The 20,483-nt window shown below is 40.6% G+C and overlaps 1 protein-coding gene across 4 annotated transcripts in view; it reads right to left on the bottom strand.

The window, feature by feature from the left end:
- Positions 1-10,568, bottom strand: part of KLHL13 (kelch like family member 13) — a 61,614-nt gene extending 51,046 nt beyond the window's left edge. Inside the window, exons 1-2 of one of the 4 annotated variants that reach the window (XM_057381529.1) lie at positions 10,506-10,568; positions 3,888-3,946 (exon numbers count right to left, since the gene is read on the bottom strand). In XM_057381529.1, the coding sequence (XP_057237512.1) occupies positions 3,888-3,907 (20 nt within the window). In that variant the 5' untranslated portion in view covers positions 3,908-3,946; positions 10,506-10,568. The other 3 variants (XM_057381528.1, XM_057381531.1, XM_057381530.1) reach the window with 3 other exon arrangements.
- Positions 10,569-20,483: the final 9,915 nt, after the last annotated feature.

The raw sequence follows: 20,483 nt of genomic DNA, 5'->3' as shown, positions 1-20,483 counted from the left end.
GTCCCTGCTCTCTTTGTTTATTATTCTGAAGTTTATCAGTACCAAATGAGCTTTTTTGTCCATATTAATGACCTTGAAGATGACACTGCTTCCATTCCCTACTTTGTCTAAGTGAACAGCTCGGGCTGCTGCAGCCTTGGACCAACAGCCTCAGGAAAAGCAGGGACAGAAGCTCTTCCCACCAACACCTCAGCTCAAACAGGGCAGAGAGTGAAACTCCCTCATTTCCACACGCAGCAGACAAACCCAGGTCAGGACCCTGTGCAAGGACAGCTTTAAACCACTGCACAGAACATAAAGTATCAGAAAGCAGAATTTTTACCATGCTGAGGTGTGTGTTTTAAAACATTTTCTTAAATTAAATATTCTTCCAAATTRTAAGTCAGATGGTCAACCTTTTCATGCCTGGATTTGCATAATGAATCAAATTTAAACTCACAAATCTATGGTGAAATGAATCAAATTAWTATGAAGCTTATTAGCTGGCCCAAAAGCATTTAATCAATTGGATTTAGAAGTGTTCTTAAAATATTTTTGAGCTTAGAGATTTYCCCTCTCTTCAGTATTGTTAAAGGACTTGCATTTCMTCTGCACTGTCCAAACCTCATAAAGTCTTTCCCTGATATAAGTCACCTGTGGCTACAACTTCAGCATATCAAAGCTCATTCATCATCACCTACACTTAATAAACCCACAGTGATGAAATAAACTGCTGACAAAAGCTTGATTAGATAAGCATTGCATGTAAGAATAAAGCTGCACAGAAGAAATCCAGTGAAGAGAAAGAAAAACCTGTGTTGTCTCCATGAAGACAAGACGACCATGGCATTTGGATCCCACTTGCTCCTAACTACAAAGTGGAAAAAAAAATGAAACCAGCTGCTGACTGTCAATTATTTTAAGAGCACAAAGCTTTATGTGGTTACAGAAAGAGAAGGCCAACAGAACATATTAATTAGTCCACCCATGAGGAAACTGAACAGCTTAGATACAGCATGTCCCTTCAGATTCCAGCTTGTCACATAAACCCCTCATCTGCTGACTACAACAGGCACAGCTCAAGTACCTTTTGCTATTGTACAAATTAGACTTACTCAGACATGGGCAGATGTCAAGTAGAACAAGACAGACACCCTCACTCAGCCTGTCTGGAAAAAAAAATTAGCATAGGAAATTCTGTCATCTCTGTGTTTTGGTTGAACTTCATGTTAAATATCATCCACAATAGTTAGGATTTAATATGTCTGAAGCTTATGAATGTAGGAGTCAATCCTACATGAAAATGAAAGCTTTCATTGTACATTTGCTCTTTATTAGCAAAGCTACTTTTTAACTTCCTGGACTAAGTGGCACTGTATATTTCCAGTTCTTTAAAGCCCGCTGTTTGAGCATTCAAAACATGAAATGTTTTTCCATTTTTCACCAGAAATTCTACACATCAAGTACACAGTAATAACCACAAAAAGAACAACAGCAACAGGCAAATAGCAATTTCCTTTATACAGCCYACAAGCCTGATAAATTCTTCTCAAAGATATTACAGCATGAAGATTAAAGCCACGATTACGATCATGAAAAAATGGGAAAAGGAACCAGTTCCTTCAGCTCCATCCTGCAGCAAGAAGTAAACTCTGTTCAATTCACAACTCATCCCACTATATCTTACACACATTCACCTTTGCAATAATGTCRTAAGAACTAATGGAACTGTCCACAGATATTACCTGCTACTGCAGCTACTAATGCTGACACAGAGGAGAATTAATGTAGGCAAATCCCAAAACACTCTTCATGGTGGGTGCATTGGCTGTGAGCCTAGCCACTCTTATCAGAGCACAATCTGACCCAGCCATATGCTGAAGACCATGAAAARCTGACTGCTGTGCAACCAAAAGGTCCTTAACAGCAACCATCAGTACAAATTAAATGCTAGTCCCACAAAATAACTGCTGCCTGTTTTACAGARAGTCTTTTTCTGAAAATGACCTCACTAAAATATGGTCAATGTCTGTAAATAAGCTCCAAGAAAAATGCTGTATGGTCAGTAACTGTAGTACCACCATAAGAACACTTCAAGGTATATAGACTAATAACTAATTTTTTTAAAAATCTGTCAAATTCCAGTTTTTTTAAGCTGATAATAATAAACAGATCTTACTTAAAAAAATAATTACATAATGAAGAACGTTGCATATTATCATTGCTACTCAGGCAACTGCAGCAAAGTCTTCATGACTTAGTCCACAAGTGATCTCAACACAACAGAGTAAATCAAATCAACAGTATCTCCTAAGTCAGCTGGATCAGRATCAGGATTTCTCCTGCTGCTTCATAAAGAATCCAGCATCTGGCCAGGACATTGTTATAAAGAAATCCTCACACAGCCTTTCTGAACCAACAAGCAGAGCCTGGAAGAAGCCAAGGGAAAGATGACTACAAGCCAACATTATATTCAAGCAGATATTCTTGAGTAAAAGCAAGACAGGCTTTCAAAACAGCCACTACTTGCAGATGCCGAACCAGAATGAGGATACTAAACAATAATGACACTTTTTTTAATTGGTTACTAAACAAATCACAAGACCATATCTATAAAATATCCAAAAAGCWCCAGGAAGAGGGAAGCCTAAAAGCCCTTTAACCATTTTCTTAGATCCAGGTCACAAGAAAGGCAAATCACATGTAAAAATCCAAACTAGTTTCTTCCTAGGAGGTGAAGCAATTACTAGCCTATTGTAATAAGAGGATTTTTCTTCAATTTAAGCAATGAACAAAGAAAAAAAATTCATTGTGTAGCTTTAATGCTACAAACATAGGAAAACTTAGAAATCGAGGTGCCTGAGGTAAGAGCAGCTCTCCTAACTTGAGCTCTTCCTTGCCAAGAAAAGCACTGAAGTTGTCCAAAAAGGCACCRTTCTCTAAGATAATTATCATTAGAACAAAGCAGCAGCTCCACAGTATCAAAGTTTATGGTTTAAAAGAAAGCACTCAAGACCACATTACTCACACTATACTTACACAAAAAAAAAAAGAAGCACAGAGACGATAATGGAAAATCCTAAAATAACATGCTGCTTTAATTCACAACTGTTACTGGAAATCTGGCAAAAAAAAAGGAAACACTGGGACTAATTACCCCAAAGGAATGAGCTGGCTGAGGTGCCTACAGCACTAGAAAYACAGCATTTTTATGGAATCCATCTGAAAAATAAGACATTGCATCACCTAATTGTGACCTGTAAAAATGACCTTGTCTCCACAAGAGCAAATTCTTTAAGTACTTATTCAGGTACAGTTATATTCCATCATGGAGGTTCTCCCTTTCCTGTAATATTTTAGGGGTGTATTTTAACTGCATGATCCCAGAATATGTTTATTCCAGCAGACAAGAACTGAAAACTTTCAGGAAGATTTCTACTGACTGTTCTATGTCCATCAAGTTCATGACAAATATACCAGACTTGCAATCCAAAACTGGACAAGGCCAATGAAGTGTTAAAAACCCTACATGCAGAATAAGCTTCTGTAAGCAACAAGTTAACCCTACTAAAGGTTCCCCAAATGCCCAGTGTCAGGGGTATTATTGCTGTCTAGAACATTTTCAGCACTCAACAATGAAAGCCTTTGGTAGGCTGATMACTAGAGAGAAGTTAGGGATGGTGTTGATCACTTCTGAAACCACCCACTGCTCTGTCCTCCAGCTCTTTCTTTCAAGAGTCAATTTGGTCCATGGTTCCCATAAAAGGGCTCTATACTCACAGCTTTCCAGACCCAAATGAAACTTTTAGACAAATGGCACAGTTATTCTAAATCAGAGAATAACAACAAAAAAAAAAATCCCACATTAGCATTTTGGGCTTTTTAGAAAACACACATCAGTTACTCACAAAGAGTCTCTCCACATCATCTCTGACAAGCGGAAATATCTCCTCTGTTCTTCATGCACCTGTAGTCAAACAGAAAAGAACTGAAGCAGAGTCACAGACAGACATCCCCAAATAGCACCTGCCTCTCAGATCCCATGGATTTTCACAAAACAAACCAAGATTTGTTCCAAACATTCACACACAATCTATCATTTTCCCCATTTCACTTACTTTCCCTGGTAAAATTAGAGAGATGAAGGAGCACAAAAGCAAGAAAAGTGCCTCTTGTTTGCATGCATTAGGCTGCTCTTTGCTGTGGAAACAAGGATGAATTATGAAAACTAATCAAGTGAACAGAGAGCACATGCCCTAGATTTTTCAAATAATCTCTTGGTTTAACCCAGTTGTTCCTGAGCCTGCCTATCCCATGAACAATTTACTAAAATGGAAGCTGTGACTCATTAAAGCCACCTTTTAAGAGGGAGAGAAACAGCTCAAATTATTTATAAGCAAGACGTAATCACATTAATTTATACAGAAGAGGCCAAAATCTTAATGAGTTCCATTTCTAAGATCTAATACAGTTGATAAATAAACTCCTAGTTATTTTTTTTTTCTGTGTCTCAAGAGTATARTATATTACAGCCTTTAACTAAAATGGAAGACTACAGACTATATTCTGGCTTGTGAACTCATACTTCCAACGTGAAGGGACAGTGAAAAGCTAACATTTCAATTTACTGAYATTTATTTACCAGCAAACATTACAAAATATAAACTAAACTATGGAATAGCCCTGAAAAGAGCCACACTTCACATTTTTGGTCTTTTATATATTTTAAATTTATAAACATAACTGAATGATAAAAATTTAGAAGCTGTATGCACTGGGTATGTCTGTGAAGCAAATTGCTATTAATTCATAGCTCAAAGAAGAAATTCTTTTTTCTTAGTCAATACTTTTAAGATACAAAAGCAAATTTTAGATATGGTCACAAAACAGCATCAGTTTAAATATAACAGAAAATAGAAGCTTCTACAAATCATCCTCTCCCATGCTCTGTACCATGACAAATAAAATTCTGACTTCGGAGTAGACACGATCTCTCCCAATTTCAGAGCCTGCCTAAAATCTTACTTTGCTAAAGCTGACTTAGACATTCAATATAAGGGAGTACCACATGGTATTTGTAAGCATGAATTATAAATTCAGCGTGTGCTTTGCAATACTTTAAACATGCCACAATTGAGCATCAAACAGAATTGTTGAGCAGCACCTCACTTGCCCACTCCCTCCCACTGGTACTACAGCAGCTGGCAGAGAAAGGTGGTTCTGAACTGCTGGTGTTGCTACACTTCAGGACATACTCTTGTTTCAAATAAACTTTAGGTTTTCCTCTGTTAAAGAAGTCTGCTGAGTAAACAGGATGGGYTTTATCCATTCTCCATCACAAGACTAACGTTCAGAAAGTGCCACATCACCTGAGGAGTTCTCCTACCAACGGTACTCCGTTATTTGTGAAGTCCTACATGATGTGCAGCATGGTTGCTGCAATCAGGATGGATGCTGCAGTCTCAGTCCTTGCTTTACCATCCTGTGGGCATTGCACAGGCCTCTCTAATGAGGCCAATACATTACACAACAGCATGAAGAGATCAAAAAAATTCCATGTTGAAATAGAATTTTTCATACTCAGAAAAATTTCAGTTAACTTCCATCTTTAACAACTGAACTTCTATCATCCTCAGTGTTGATCCTACATTCACAGCATATAAATATCAGAAATTCACACCTCTGGTTATACCTCTGTCACAGAAAGGATAAATCTGATCACCAGTACAAACTTGCATCCCCCTGCCAGGAGCTGGGGGCTGAACTTCTCACTACTGTGTGCAATGTCCTCACATCTCTGGTTTGCAGGTTTTGCTCTTGTAGCTGCTGTTATATTTTGCCATCATTCTTTYAGAAATGTAAAAGGTGGTATGTATATTAATGAATAAGGATTCATTTTCTATATAAACCATTTGTTTTAACAATCTTCAGCCTGAATATGGGAAGGCAATTTAAAAGAGATGTCRTTGAGACTCATGTAAAATTGTTGAGCATTCCTGAGAAATTAAACTATTTCTTAYTCCAGCTCCTTAAGACAAACACACYACATGCATTGTCATAKGCCACTGAATGCAACTCACATGGTGGATATTCTGYGAAACTTATTTTTATGCCTGTAATTCATCTGTCAGAAAGCTCTAGATTGTTCAGGGTTGATAGCACACCCGGTTTATGTAGGTTGCTCGTATSAGTTACAGCCAGCTCTTCAGAAGCAACAGCAAATTAGTGACACAAGAGATGCCAAGGAGTGACAATAAAGCATGCAGGGCACAGCCTRGGAAGCCATTAAATGAACAAGCACACACATCCTCAGGGGCAAACGYGAGCATCCAGGGAACATGAGGAACAGTCGTCAGGTCAGAGGCCAGACCTCAGCAAACATCATTCCTACACCAGGCAAGCTGTTTTTAAACTATTCTCAAAAATCACAAAGCAGATGCTGGGATTGAGCCTGACCTACAGTGTTAACACTGTCCTTCCTCCAACACAGCAGGCAACGTGAATCAAAAACTAACAAAACACAACACTGCTGAAATACAGAGTGCTCACCAAATCCAGGGAGCAAGAGGCTGAATTCTTGCTTGGGAACACTACTGAGGGCCACAGTCCCATGTTACTCAGTTTGAMCCAACCACCACTTGCCTGCCTTGTGCTGAACCCAACAAACCAGGCAGCTGCACAATCCAAGAGCAAACAGCTGTCAGGGGCCAGGCAGTGCCAGCACAGCCTCGCTCAGAGGGACAGGAGATGCCACTCTGCAGCCACACATCCCCAGCACCCACTGTGCCAAGAGACAAGGAAGCAGCACTGCCCCTTTCAGCAGCAACTGATTAAATCTGATATCAAACTGTAGTCTTAGAAGAATAGCTGAATCTCTAAACAAGTAATAGAGAAACTCTCTCTAAATACAGAGAATATATGCCTTTAAAAAGCATTATCATCTTAGAAGTCAGATGCAGACCACCTCAGTGTAGGCAGTTTTCAGCATGAACTTCGTACACATTTCTGGAGAATAGCACAGTTTTTATAACAGGCATCAGAGTTGTGTTACCCAAGAGCAGCATTAACCTRTATCAACTAGCACCTGATAATCAACAATTAACAAGTAGAATAATTTACTAACTTCCACCCAGAAACTAGAAGTATATAAGTACTTAAAATTTTAAATTAAAATCAGGTCCAGACACAAAACAAACCATATATTATCGACTACAGAAAATACAACTGAAGCTACCAATTTGCTTCAGTCAGCTAAAGTCAGGCATTTTGAAAAACTCCATCTCATAAAGGAAGCCAATAAACTGTCAAAATACAACTCTAGGTAGCAGAACAGAYCTTATCCTAATGGAAATTTTGTAATTGTATTATGCAAAAAAGTCTTACCCACCAAAAACAGTGCTGCCATGCTTGTCAACTGCAATTACAGAATGGCCTTTGTTAATGTACTTTAAAAATGTGTTCGATAAAAATTTTACTCAGCCTATTTTRGGAACACAAAATAAAACAAGCTTCAGCATGCTCACACAAGCTCTGAAGTTTTCAGTAATACTCCATGTATAAAAAAACAAGCTTCTTGGAATAGCATTTCACTCACACAGAAAGAGAAAGCAGTTCCCTGAAGCAGATCAAGCCATTAATACACGGTGTGTAAATCACACCCCAGTGAAACATGTGCAGTTTACAAATGGCACCATAGGCAAGAGGAAAATGCTATGTTATACTGAAGAGCTGTGCTAAGATTAACAGACCTAGGCTGAATGCCCCTGTATTACACTCACAACTTTGGGAGCTTCAGCAATTACAGCATAGCATAATCCAACCCCAAGGAATGAATGGAAAACCTCCCMTTAGGCTGAGCCCTAACAAGATCATCTCCACACACAGCAATCCCAGCCTGGACCAACGAAAGGGGGACAAGGAATAGGCCCTGTCCTGTGTCMCACACCCGAGTGTCAGAACCACCTGTGTCACTGAGACATTGAATCCTCACTATTTCCTTATTGCTGCCATTCAAACACCCTTGTGACAAGCCACCTTGGAATCACTTGCCACAGAACTCCAACCCTTCCCACCCGCTGCTTCTTCCATCAACAATGTCCTTTATCTGGAGGCTTCACCAAAGCTCCATCCTTGGGAGAAGAAACATCTACATATGTAAATAAAGGCCTGGTAAAAATGCTCCTARATCGAGTTAGTCAGCATGATTTCCAACACCATCACTGTCAGCAAGCTTACTAATTTTGGAGCACTGTTATGGGCTAAGGGAACACCAGGCTGCAGATTAATTTAAAGGCTCTAGTTTTCCTTTATTTTCTAAAGTTATTTGAGCAGACTTTAAAATGACACAAACACTGAGCTGACAATTTAGGTCAGAAATGTACCCAGAGAACAACACAGCCCCCAGCACTCACTGCCTTATCACAAGCCTCACAAATGTCATGAGAGCTGAGTAAGATGCATTTCACATCTAAGTTGGTCATTTAGCTTTAGTTAGCAGCACATGGATGTTTTCTAACACAACAGATTTMAAAGCAAAATGAGATTTGGATTTCTGATGATACATGTGCTAGAAATGGACATTAAGAACTTCCCAAACAAAAGGATCTTGAACAGCAGTACAACTGTCCAGCTTTTTTGGCTCCAATAATCACCTTAAAAGAGAAGCCAGAAAAGAACCACACAATCTTTAGACAACTGATTGGCAGGGAGTAAAAAAGCCAAGATCATTCTAAATGTCTCAACTTATACCGAGAACCATTTCTACCCTTAAAATGCCTCTTTCAAAATAATCACTAAATGAGTAATTATTCTCTGGCTTTACAGATATTTGTTCTCARTTCCACAAGAAATTGCAACGTTTTGTCAGAGCAAATCTGTGAATGTCAAAGTTTCTTGTCTTATCTGTCAAACAGTGAATCTGTTAAATAAGACAGTCCAAAATGAAGGAATATTTTATCTCTTAGCAGCACAGTTTAAATTGTTAGCTCAGTCAATCCATGATCAAAAAAAGTAAACTGAAGCCTTAGCTGCATTCTGGTAAGATTTCAAAGCTATTTAATATTCTACAAATATATACATTTATCTTTTTCAGGTAAGCTGAACAAACTTCTCAAAAAGCCAAAAGCAATCAGTCTTAGCAGAATCTCCTCGAGTTACATACTCTGCTTTGCACAAAGCACTAAGCTTCCTGTGTCTTTATCAGCTGTTCTAACAAATGACATAAGGCTCTGTAATTTGAGCTACAACTATTTAACAATTATAGTTTGTTCATCAAAAGAGAGTTCTGATATTTTCAAGATATTAACAGTGTTTGATATCTCAAATATATAAACCAGCTTTTGAATGCCCTTGGAAAAACACTGCTCCCGTGGAAGAGCTAAACATGACATGGTCAGAGAGTTTCTTTTGAACATTTGCATGTTAAGTATTTACACTGCTGTGAAGAGTTTASATTACAAGAGTTTTCAAGAGATGCATAGTTCTAATGGACTATATCCAAATTACTATATGTAACAATACAGAAGCCTTTTAATTTCTGTCCCAGTGAAGGCTGACAAATTGTGCAAGTTTTCAGCAGATAYTTGTTGACACTTTACAAACGTGCTACTCACCCACACAGTCTCTCATAAGTAAACTATTTTGTACTGGGAAAATTAATCATAATAATTTTCAATGTGTTAATTTAAGGATGTCTACTGCAACATCTGGAAAAGGCTACATAAAGAATACAGAGCATGTACATAAATATTTATGTATCCTTCAAACTAGRAAGTCTCAGGCTACCAACAACACAAAAATATCTGAATATTTTGATCAACACTCAAGAATATCTTTAAAGCTATCTTGCTTTCCTAGCWACATGAACTGTTTAATCAACCTCTATTAAACACTACGTTTCATGTAAGAAAAGCACCATGCAAAAGTCAGACAGGAAAGCTCAGACCAAAGACCTAATTAGCCAGGCTACCTGTCAATTCAGGAGCCGTGATAGGGAAAAGACACTGCATTCTGGCAGCTTCCCTCTGCCAGTGTTTTAGGGACTCCCTCCCACAAACTGTATCAGCAATTCAGGTTTGAGTACTTCCAAATTTACTTTTTTCCTTCCAGTAATTTGTCTAATCACATTTCAATCTAATTTGCACTCAARATATCCCATGACAATGGAGTCTCGATATAATTATACACTGGGTAACAATGGAGTCTCACAATATAATTACACATTACGGGAAAGGATCCTTCAGCTACCACCTCARTAATCTCCTAAAGCACCACCCATAGCAGCTTCCCAGCTCCAGAGCCATACTGACTGCAGAGACATCCCCAAATTCCCAAAGAATGCTCCCCTGCTGATCCACCCCTCTGACCTACTGTACTGCCTCTACTGCATGGAAAGCTGGGAGCAGCTCCACACTGAGCTACACAATGTGCTGCCTGCTTGTGTWAATTGAACAGGAACAGTTTCACTGGGGTTTAGTCGTTAAGAGAAAATTATTATTTGCGTACACAAAGTATCTCAACTTTCTTACTGTTCATGGCAGGATCCCAGGGTTATGTTTCGCCATTCCCAAGTAGTCCAGGTTAATTTTGACATCTAGAACAAGGTTTGGGAAGAGAAAAAGATTGTCACACAGGTTTGCACACTGTTATTCACTGTAGATGCTATTTTAAAGAACTGCAGGGTAGAGCATCTCCAACAGAATTAACTATTGGCTTCTGCAGCCCTTTGAGCTYTGTCTCCAGTGTGAATGGAAAATTGGATAGCCCCACTTCTTGCCTGAAGGGAAAGCTCACATAACTCACTAAAAATACGTGGCATCCTGCTCTTTTCCATGTATATGGAATATTTCATACAGAATTCCACAAGATCACAGCTCCACATAAAAATCAATTCCAACAACAGTGCAGAAGAAAAAATCATCAGGACTAACTTTTGCTTTGAGGCTCCTCAGGCAGTCACTGTCTCAGAAGCACAACCACCATTTCATGTGAATCCCTAAAGGCATACAAGTCACAGGAGGTACAGACTCCTAASAGAAATAACACCTTGATCCCAAGCCAAGCCCCCTTCTCACAATTTTCCCCCCAACAGCTGTTACCACAGCAGGAAGCTCTGGCAGGGCTTGCACAGAGAACACCAGTCACAGAGGAGCTGAAATCGCACAGAGTTACAGTGAAAAGTCATCTTACAGCCATGAACAATGGCATAGAGAGATGTGGGAGGAGACATTGCGTTTCTTTTTAATGCTGAAAAGATAGCACAACCAATTCAAAAGGAAAACAGCAGGCAGTTACCCTGAAACACAAGGAGCAATCAGCAGTGCTGTCATTTGCACTGGCGTTAATTTTTTTAATTCATTCAAACGTAAAGCAGAGCGAGGAAATGCTGGCAATAACACCACTGGCTTTCGTTTCCTCTGCATTTCCTCTCAGAAAAAAAAAAAAAACCCAAAAACATTACACTTGGCAGTTCATATAGTCACACTGTTAGCACCAGTAAGAGTCACTTCTATAATTCAATGCATGAACAGTATTTTTTCAACTACAAGCCCTTGCCAATCAAATTATTCATCCAATAAAACAATACTAACAACAAAATCACATAGGAAAGTGCAGGTTAGTCAATAGTAATGGATAAGAAGTACTACGGGTCATTCAAACTTCTTAAACAAAACAAAGGGCTTACCTAAAGATGAGAGGCTATTGCTGTCTTAGAAAGCTTTTGATACGCCTCCTTAAAATGTGTCAAATTATACTGTGTTTATATATGCACAACCATGGATGGCAGCAATCAGAAACACTCGTGTTCCAGAATTAAAATACCCTTGTGTCAGGAATGACACAATTCATCAGGAAGCCTCTTAGAGAGTTTATTTTGGTGAAGAAGGCCAGAAAGACACGAAGCTAGAAAGTGGTTTCTGGTRGCAAGAAGCCCTTTAAAGCTGTGAGTGAGCCCCAGCTCGCTGCCATCCCCTATGAGCACATTTTGCCCAACCTGCGAGGCAGCAGAGCCGTGTCAGGCTGCCCCAGGGACACACGCGAGCGCTACACTGGGGCCTTGTGAAAGGCACTCAGTAATGAAAACCTCAAACAATGTCACACTTGTTACACACATCTGGGATGGCACTCAAACAATAAAGTCAATACAAAGATAGTGTTTTCTCCTCCGACCCGCTCATTTCTTCCTCCTCCCATTTTTCTTCTGCCATTATTTATTCCTGACTTTTTGTTTGGGACATTAAAGCRTTGCCATGCAACATCTTTTCTTGCATATTCACATCTTCCACCCAAATCGCTTTACCATTCATTTAACTAATGAATAAACACTCTGATCTAGTAGTGGGAGCTGGTTACAACCATAACATGGACWTTTCTGTGCACRTATGGAGAARACAGGACACTGCTGCACAGCAGCCYCACACCACRYGCCCTGGCACCTGGCAGCACCATCAGAAGGGTACCAGCACAGCCATCCCCTGCATCCCCATGAAATATGTCTAAATTTAACCACGTCTTTCACTGCACACCAGCAGATCATTACAGCCCAAACAGAGAGTACACTTCATTCCCCAAGAGGACGATGAAGCAGGATTTTCTTATTTCAGCCAYAATCACAGGGTTATTTGCAGGGAGAAGCCACATTTCTGCCTCCAAGCAGCCCTTTAGCTTGTGAACCTCTGCCCTAGGTTTGGATCTCCTCCTCTAGGTACAGCTGTGCCATGGARGAGCTCAGCACTGTCAGCTGCTCGTCCATGCTCTCTGCCATAAGGCTCCAGCTGAGCTGCTCTTAAGTACTTTCTAACCTATTTACTCAGGATCAGCCAATACAAAGAGTGATTATTTAGGCTGTTTAAACCACTCCAGCTTATTTTGGTTGACATTCTGCAGAAGAGTCACATAAATGTCTACGCTGCCAGAGGTAAGGCTTACAACCCTCTTACTGAAATATTTTCTCATTCTATAAACTAGGAATGATAGCCAACAGCAAGAGAAAGCCAACAGCAGAYCAGAAATTCCTGCTGTCATACAAAAGAAGCCAGGGCTGTTGGCACACTCATCATCACCCAAAAAAATCAACTTTAAAAGAAGGGCTAAGTCTAGTGTACATCTGCTCGGCCATTTCTCTCTGAAAAGAGAGAACTTGGAGCTCCATGAGCCAGGACAGCCATGCAGCACCTACACTAACACTTCACACGAGSCTCTGCCCTTGGAGGAAGGCAAGAGATGCTGGTAAAGTCTACCACGTTGCCTTAAGGCTATAAGTTTTGAAAGAGAAAAATTCTACCACTACTGACTAGAGTTACACTACTTGCTTACTCAAAAGATAACTGTTCCTTTATTCTGTTGTACCCAACCCCACCCAGCGCCACCACAAAACAAAGAAAAATAACCAGTGGAAGAAAGACTGCAGCAGCATAGCAAGAKCTGAACAGAAACTGCCTTTTTGTTCTGCACATGGGAGGCACTATCATACCAAAGTCTTCATGCATCACTGTGGGTTTTAATCATTATCAGGTATATACACCATCTAGAACACTACCAAAAAAAAAAAAAAAGAAAAAAAAAGGTAAGAAATTGCAATAGGAATACAAAATCTCAGAATCCCTATCTTCTTGCTAAAGGGAGATGCTAGGGGGGTTTTACCACGGTTCATTTAGAGCCTCACAGCAAACTCCTCCACATATTAAAATTTACATTAAGGCAAGCTACTAAACCATTTCTGGAAAAGATCAGCAAAGATACAGGCCAGGCTCTCCCATAGCAAGTGATACCACCTACATCACTGAGGTAAGTGATGAATTAATGACACTTCCACCAACCCCAAGACAGGTGACAACATGATCATCTCATTACTTTTATCCTTTTAATTATAGAACTGTGTTTGGACATTAAGGACAAAATTTTCAGACTCTGGGTAAAATACAGCACCAAGCCTCACTTGGATAACAAAAATCCCCACAATAGTCYTTCTACAATTAAAAATGCCAGTGTTTGGTACTGCTAAAGCCTAATAAGGGAACAGAGACAGTGAATGCTGGCACATTTACTCCCCCGTAACAAATGTGAGCAACCACAAGAGACTGGTCAGATTTGCAGAGTCACCAAGGGAGCGGTGTAAGGCAGCTCAAGTAACCTGGTAAATTCAATATTGTTGACTTATCTAGATTCATCCTTTCATTCCTTTGTAGCTTAAGTGTTTAATTCCTAATTGCCATCTTCAATGTGTWAGCTTGCAAAGCCTTTCGTTTATATCTCTCATAGGACATACACCCTTATGGAAATACTTTAATTCCRCTGTATAAAAACAAGCTTAAAACAGCAAACACAAGAACCCAGATTAAATTTCTAACCATAAAATCATTGCTGTATTATAAATGAAACATTAAAGAGAACAAAACTGGTAACCCTGTTACTGTTAAAAGCTTCCAACATAAACAGACAATAAAATATAGTTGYTAGTAAGTGTCAGCAATATAACCTCACATGTATTTTATAACGTGTAGTTGCTACTACTTAAGAAGTTACTAACAGTGAGCTGAAGGATGATCAGGGAGGGGGGTGGCAGGCACAAACTATTAACACAAGTCTTCTACAACTCTGGCATCATGGTGGATAATCAGCTTCTAAAAAACCCCATATATACAGAACACATCCCCACGTCTGTAGGATTCTAGTGCTGCTCGCAGCTTTCTTTAAATAACGGATGTGCTACTCACTTCCTCAATTCTATTCAAAATCTGTGGGCAGCCATAAACTTGCCCAGAACCATGTGTTTCGTAACACTGAAACTGCTTGAGAGTCAGGCTCTGAGAAACCAGAAGTTGACAAGGCAGAAGAGCAACCCAATTCTCCCTCTTGGCTCTCTTCAAGAGCAGGATGTAGTGCAGTGTTTGAATCCTCCAGGACYGAGAAAAGGTTTTCCCCCTTCCTTAATGTAGCGTAGAATTTCTGCTTTAATATAAACATCTACCTGAAATAATGAATTTAAGCATTACATGGATCATCAAGCTTACTCACAGATGGAAAGCTAATTGGAGAACAGCAGTCCCAGSAAGAGCTCTGTAAAGACATCTGGAAACATGACTAGTCTGAAGTGGGAGCAATGCCCTGGTCCTGCTGGGCTCAGTTTGATGCTTCATCCCCAGCATCTGCTGGGAGCAGCCGTGCTGCTTTCCTTCCACGCACCTCCAGACACCATTCCTGCCTCTGCCTGTGAGAGYAACAGCAAGATGTAGCCACAGGGTGAGTTAGCAAACTGATAAAAACATTACTGAGTGGGTAAGTTTCCCATGAGATAAGCAGCATGAAAGAAATCACCCTGCAATCACTCAAGCGTTAGCTCTGCCAACAGAGCTGCAGCAGGAGGGCACAAGGCAGGACCACCCATCTGGAGAGGAACCTGCAGCACCAAACTGTGTCCAAAGCCTCCAGCAACAGAGGTGTGAACCTTCTGCTTCATTTTCAATTCATAACAAATTTATGATTTATATTTGAAACTTACAAGAAACACTTCTTACAAAATTATTTAAAAATGTAGAAAAAAATACTACAATCTACAAGTATATGATCTACAGCTAATACACAACAAGTGTATGACAGAAAGAGCCTGAAATTTAGAAAACCAGTACAGTAAAAACCTGCTGGGTATTTCAGATCAYGATCTTAACACAGTGCTGGATACTTCCCATTAGCATTATCAGATAAGGTCAGTTACTCAAAGGAATCAAAGTTCTCATGATACTAAATTAAATGCACATGGAACACATTCAACTTAAACTAGAGCAGACCACTCACAAGGAGATCCCAAAGAACAAACAGGAAAAAGGAATTGGGTTGAAATTCATATGTTTATTCTTGGTTTTTTTTTCAACCTATAGAATTCTCTCTAATATTTAAACATYATCACTCACTCTTTCTGCTGATTTTTTTCATTATATGGCACCTCCCCTTCCTCATAACAATTTGCACTTGACCAGATGGTTATGGTGTGAATCAAGCTCATTTACTATGTACCATGGTTTTCACTTGTCACGATGCTAAATCCTGGTTGGTGATTTCTGAATCATAGACTGATAAAATGAGTTCATTTTCCTTACCAAGAAAAAAGGAACAAAGTTCTTCCCTCACTGCCCTACAAAGATGGAAATTTATATTCATATCTGGACTYACATGACAAGTGGCTGAGCACTGCAATATTTGTTAAAACATGTACTTTTGAAGTCTTTGGAGCAAGGACAGACACTCAAATCATCCCATCCCTAGTTTTAACCATGAGATCCGTGCAACAAATTTCCATATGCTTTATGCCAACTGTTTTTCTTCTTGCAAGGTGGAACAGCTTAGACAGGACCTCTGTCCTAAAGCAGCTTACACCTCCCACTTCAGGCAAATAAAGAGACTTCTGAGAGGCAGGACAAACAAGTATATATGCCAGGAGGCAGCAGCCAAAGCGACTGTCTGACATCTCGGGTAAATAGTCCTRCTGCTTTGCCTACTGACAACCAGTTCTGCTCTGGTCCCATCCACACCTGCACAAAGAACAGCAGCAGTTTTGCTCTGTCAGTAGCCTTCCATGTGCATCACTGTCTGGGCACCCTCCAGCGAAGGGGCCCTTGAAAAGGGAAAGCAAAATGTACAGTCTGGCAGTTCAAACAGGCATGGGGCACCCGGTAAGACTGATGCTCCTTAACAAGGAAATGGAGAAAAGTCTTAAGTTTTCCCCAAAATTTAAGCAACTACAAGTCAGGGCAAAAGCTCTAAGAACTTCTTTAAAGGCAAAATTTCCGTTCACAATCTATTTTCTCCTGTACATAAGCTTGCTCATATTTTAAGTATTTCACATTAAAGAAACCAAACAGAATAGCTGGCATTGCCAAACAAATCGCACATTTCACAACTACAGACAGAACACGCCACCAAGCAGCTGCAACAGTCACAAAGAAGTTAAAACAAAAGCCCCAAGGAATCATATGACCATTGCCATTAGTATTAACAAAACACTGTTTCCACAAAAGGAAACAAAATTACATACTTTCTATGGCAAGATTAAAGCAAAAACATTGATAACACGAATCACTTGCTGGGGCATTCTTCAGAAAGTAGTACAGCTGACTCACTTGAAAACAGCTTCTCAGAACAGGCACCGAGAACATCAAATTCATTACAGAGCACTGAACATGGAAAATCACCCAAATTTTCTTAATTAGTCTTCTGAAAGATACAGGCCAATTAAAGGAGTCAGGTTTAAAATTTGTCACAGGCTGCAAGCTCCTCTTGGGTTYGAACAGATCCSTTCCTACCTCTAAATCCAAAAGGTATTTTCAGGAAATCCACTTGTGAAACACTTCTGTCACCAATACCAAGTCACACATTCCAACTCCCTGTATCTCCCACCCCAATGCTCTTTCAGCCTGGTTCCCGAGTCAGAACCTCCTGTCTGCACTACATGGCATAAACACACTTTCACACCAAAACACTTCCTACTGTGTAAAGCCCTGAGAGACAAAGCTTTATGAAAGCAAGTCAGCTAAAACTGGAAAATTGTTCAATTCCCCTGAATGCCCACCAAAAGCATGCATTTGCTTCCAGAGACTACAATCTAACATTGTTTAATTACTCATAGTTGTTCAAAGACACTTTGCTTAGGGCTAGCCAATATACTGAGAAAAATTTCTTCCACGGCAGTGTTTTTAATTTATCCATAAAGCTCTAATCTCACATTTTTAATAAACCTGTTGCATCACAAGTAGTTAAAAAGAAACCCATAAAAATATTTCCGTCAGTACTCTGACAAAGCAATACAGCTGTGAGAATTAAAAAAAGCTGAAAGTAGGGAACCTTGAAAGGAAAGCAGAACATATGTTGCCCCATCGATTTAAGCTTTTACCTCCCACTCACACTGACACTCATAAACACTATGCCAGATCTGTGATAAAAGCATCTATCCCTGTGAACCCAGCCCCAGGCTGTCAAAATCAACTTTGATAAGCTATTAAGAGTCATTAGAAAAGTTTTGCACTATTGATACAGCGAAACACCCAAACACTGAATACATTCTGAGGCTGCTGCTCTTAAAACGCTTCTTAATTGTTAGATTTTTTCCATAGTGCAGTTTCACAGAAGGTTCTGCCAACAGAGATATATCATCTAAAAGAGTAAAGGAAAAAAAAAAAAAAAAGCCATATACTAGGCATCACAGCTACTTCAGCAACCTAACAACCATGAAAAACATGAGCATTTCTGACAGCTTTGCTTGTGGTGTTTGTGGAGGTGATAGAGTAGTGCTAGCAGAAACACTTGGAGCAGAACACACTGCAGATTCCTTTGGAGTCTCTACCAASACTTTCTTTGTAGTGTTGATTAATTATCCCTTTCAAACAGCTGGGCCACACCAAGAACATACAACCCTGGAGGTAACTTCATTGATCTCTTATTTCAGACAACAGAGGTTATACCTTTAGATCCAGACTACCTGGGCTTGATCACAGTGTCAAAGAAACATACCAGTATCGTATTACACTGAGATATATTCAACAAGAGATAGCTTGATTTTTTTTTTTTTTAACTCCAACATTTTTTTCAGCCTGTYAGAAAACAAAACTAAGAAAATACCACACTTATTACTAGAATTCATAGACCCATGGAAAAATTTGGGTTGGTAGGGACCTCAAATATCATTCCATTCCAACCCCACTTCCATTAGACCAGGCTGCTCAATGCCCTACCCAACCTGGCCTGGAATTCAGCAGGGAAAGGCAAGGCTTTTCTTTTATGCCCAACCCCACCGTGCTTCTGCACAGTTCATGTGCCAGCACAAGACCCCTTCCTGCAGCAGCTACACCTYACTTCCCCTCTGAGCCTCACACACTGCCCCATGAGTGACACCAGCTGCACTTATTCCCTTCCCTGCCTCATCCCCACAGGCTGCCTGAGATCATCCCAGGGCTCATCACAGCTCCACAGAAATGCTCTGCTATCATTTGGGGGTCTCCACTACAAACTGGACCAGGGAATCTGGACATAACCCCTTTCTTCTGGCTGGGTRCATTTGCTGATCTGCTTCATGCATCACCAGAAGTTGTGCCAATGACACCATGAATTGCAGAAGTCCCCAAGCCACTACGACTGCTACAGATTAGGTACAGTTGAACTACGGCCTCAGATGACTTTCAGTTTAGTGAATCTTTTACAGAAGAGAAGAAATTCTTTAAAGTAATAAAAATAAAAAAAAAAAGCTGGCTTGGGCAAAGTCACTTTAATTCATTTTTGACACCTAGTGTCAAGCCAAGGCTCACTAGAAGCAGCCTTGCTCCTTTGAAGCAGAGCAGCATGYTAATTTGTGCTGGCAGCTCACCACAATTTTTTGAACTTTAAAAGTGAAGGAAAATGTTTAGAAGCACAATTTTGAAAATCATAGAATCAAAGAGATCACAAGAAGCGCATTCAGGATAGCATTTAATCCTAGTTACTACACAAACTTTTTTACTATCAACACTCTGCAGCATATTCTAGTATTAAACAGGACTGCAGAACAGGCTCTACCATGAAATCAGAGAAGTGGGAAGAGTGCCCTGAAGGTTATTCATTAGCATTATCTCTRTGTGTAGCTCACTGGGGAAAGAATAAGGAAAACTCCTCAGTAGCATTCTATTCAAATGTATGAGGCGTATTTAAATGGGTCCGRGAAGTATTTCTGATGCAGATTTCACAGCAGGTCCAAGACAGCATCAGTTTCACTGACACACAGAACATCCGAGCTGAAGAGCCCTTTGCCATACAAAGCTGAGAAAGATGCGCACCTTGCGTCTCCTGAAATACACAAAGGAGCCGCGCCAGCACTCCGAGGGCTCTCAAGTTAACATCGCACTTTTCATACGGAGGCGAAAAGTCCTGAACAGTACCGACTAAAAACAGAGCTTGGCCTAAATTTTTATGAGAACAGGGAGAAGAGAAAACCAGCAAGTTAATTACAACCTAATGGCTGCATCTCAGAACTAATCCCCAAAACTCCTTCCTGCACCCAGAGCTCACGCAGCCTATTTAAAGACCAGGGAACAATAAACACTGACGAGCAGAACGGGCCGGGGGAAGGAAGAGAACGATTACAATGGCTGCACAACAAAGCCTGGAAAAGGAGAGTTAAAGACACTTTTTGCGAGCGGCACAAGCCCCGCAGCCCGGTCCGGACACGCCGGCAGCCGCGACCCCGGCCGGGACGGGACACTCGCTGCCTGTCCCGGTCACTCCCGGCCGGGACCCCCGTCCGGACAGACCCGTCCCTGCCCCGCCGGGCACTTTGGCAGTGCCCCCGCACAGAGCAGCCCTCGCTGGGCACCCGCAGCAACGGGGCTGCCCCGTGTTCCCCCCTCACCGGCCGGTGCCCTCTGCCCCACACCGACCCTCCCCCGGMACAGGGGTCACCGCCCGCGCCCCCAAAGTGCAGCCGGGACACCCCGCTCCCGTCCCGCCCGCACGGAGCCCCTGCCGCCAGCAGCGCTCCCGCCGCG

The sequence above is a fragment of the Malurus melanocephalus genome, unplaced genomic scaffold (genome assembly GCF_030028575.1).
Source record: "Malurus melanocephalus ecotype Western Australia unplaced genomic scaffold, MMel_1.1 scaffold_514, whole genome shotgun sequence".
NCBI classification, from domain to species: Eukaryota; Metazoa; Chordata; class Aves; order Passeriformes; family Maluridae; genus Malurus; species Malurus melanocephalus.
The sequence above is the reverse complement of the archived record's forward strand: the minus strand, read 5'-3'. Positions and strand labels throughout refer to the sequence as shown.